The following is a 1613-nucleotide window of genomic DNA, read 5'->3' on the forward strand; positions in this document are numbered from 1 at the left end:
AAAATGTTAGAAATAAAATCAAATATTAAATATTAAAAATATTTTTAAAAATTCACAAATATTAAAGAAAAAAAATTACTTTATCGGAGATAGAATAAGACATATGATATATAGTTGAAGTTGATTGAATGGAGAAATTAAATTTTGTGAGATGACCTGTGTCCATTGGGGTGGTTGTACTTGAACTTGGAAGTATCACTAGAAACCCTCAATGTTGGAAGCAATGAGTCTTCACCATGTTCAATTTGAACCTTTTGGTCAAGCCACACATTACCCCTAGTCACATTAGGCCTCCACCATAGTTTAATGTATTGTTTCCTATGGTTCCAGAATTTTGATGTTGCTCCTATGCCAAACACTATGTGGGATAAGTTGGTTCTACTTTTGTGATCATCAAGAACAATGGGTTGATGGTGGTCTTGTTTTGTTGGGGTGGTGGTTTGTTGATGAGATAGTAGTAATGGTGGTGGTGCTGATGATGGTGGGTCGGATATTTGAATCGTCATTGATGTGGGGTGATGAGAACATTGATGATTGTATGATGAATGGGTTAGGATTGTGAGGGAGGAGATGGAGATTATGAGGAAGAAGAAACCCATTAGCTTTGTGATGCTCCATGATGATGTTTGAAGGAATATTTCTGATGTTGAATCTTTTGGACTTATTTTCATGGTGGTGGTGTTGGATTTGAGTGAAAGAATTAAGAAGAAGAAGAAGGGGAAATCAGAGGTGGCAATAACAGAGTGAGAGAGAGAGAGAAGGGTATGAACAATCTGAGAGGAAGATTTAATAAATAAAGGGGGTTCACAAATCACAATTCACAATTTAATTTATTATTAATAATTTTTTTATATACCGAAAATGTTGGTTCTTAAGTATTTATTTTGAATAAATAAAAAAATGGAAATAGAGCATGACCGAGTTAGTGAAATTAGACTAATTATTCGACATATGACTGGCTGACATATATGGGAGAGACCGAGTTCAATTATTCAACATTATTTATGTTTAAAATTAGCTTTTTTTTTTTGTCTATATAGTTATGAGGCCAAAATTAACTTATTACTAACATTTATTATATTATTAAGGGATATGTTGTGTGTCGTCAAAATTTACCATCAAAAGTAAAATAAAATCGTGTATCCATGCCTTACTTTTGGAGTCTCAACATGAAAATAATGTGCTTTGGAGTTTGGAGTACACTTTCTTTTTCTGTTATGTTTTCATATTTGTGAATAAACGGACTGGGTTGAGTTATGGACTAATTCTCACTCAAAACTCAAAAGTAGTTAAAGTCTTAAAGATGGAGTCCAACTTCTAGAAAATTTATATTGTTTACCACTATTCTAAATGTTGAAAATTTAGGATTTTTATCTAAATTTTATAAATAATAAGAAGATGAAGAAGAAGAAAAAAAAAGTTATTTTTGTCTATTTGTTATGATTGTCGACTGAAATCTAGATTTAATTTAATTAGATTTTCTATGTTTAATATAATATATCATGGATTTAATTCATCATAATGATTATAAGGCGTTCAATTTATCATCTGATAAGAGCGGACTAAATTTAACTTTTTAAAAACGAAATTTTCAATAAACGACCCAAATACAA

General features: G+C 30.8%; 1 protein-coding gene across 2 annotated transcripts in view; it reads right to left on the reverse strand.

The window, feature by feature from the left end:
- The window catches only part of LOC107635055, a 4599-nt gene extending 3802 nt beyond the window's left edge, over nucleotides 1–797 (reverse strand). Inside the window, exon 1 of one of the 2 annotated variants that reach the window (XM_016338415.2) lies at nucleotides 157–795. In XM_016338415.2, coding sequence (XP_016193901.1) covers nucleotides 157–671 — 515 coding nt within the window. In that variant the 5' untranslated portion in view covers nucleotides 672–795. Of the gene's footprint in view, nucleotides 1–156 lie in introns of both variants that reach the window. The other variant, XM_021121857.1, reaches the window with a different exon arrangement.

The sequence above is a fragment of the Arachis ipaensis genome, chromosome B04 (genome assembly GCF_000816755.2).
Source record: "Arachis ipaensis cultivar K30076 chromosome B04, Araip1.1, whole genome shotgun sequence".
NCBI classification, from domain to species: domain Eukaryota; kingdom Viridiplantae; phylum Streptophyta; class Magnoliopsida; order Fabales; family Fabaceae; genus Arachis; species Arachis ipaensis.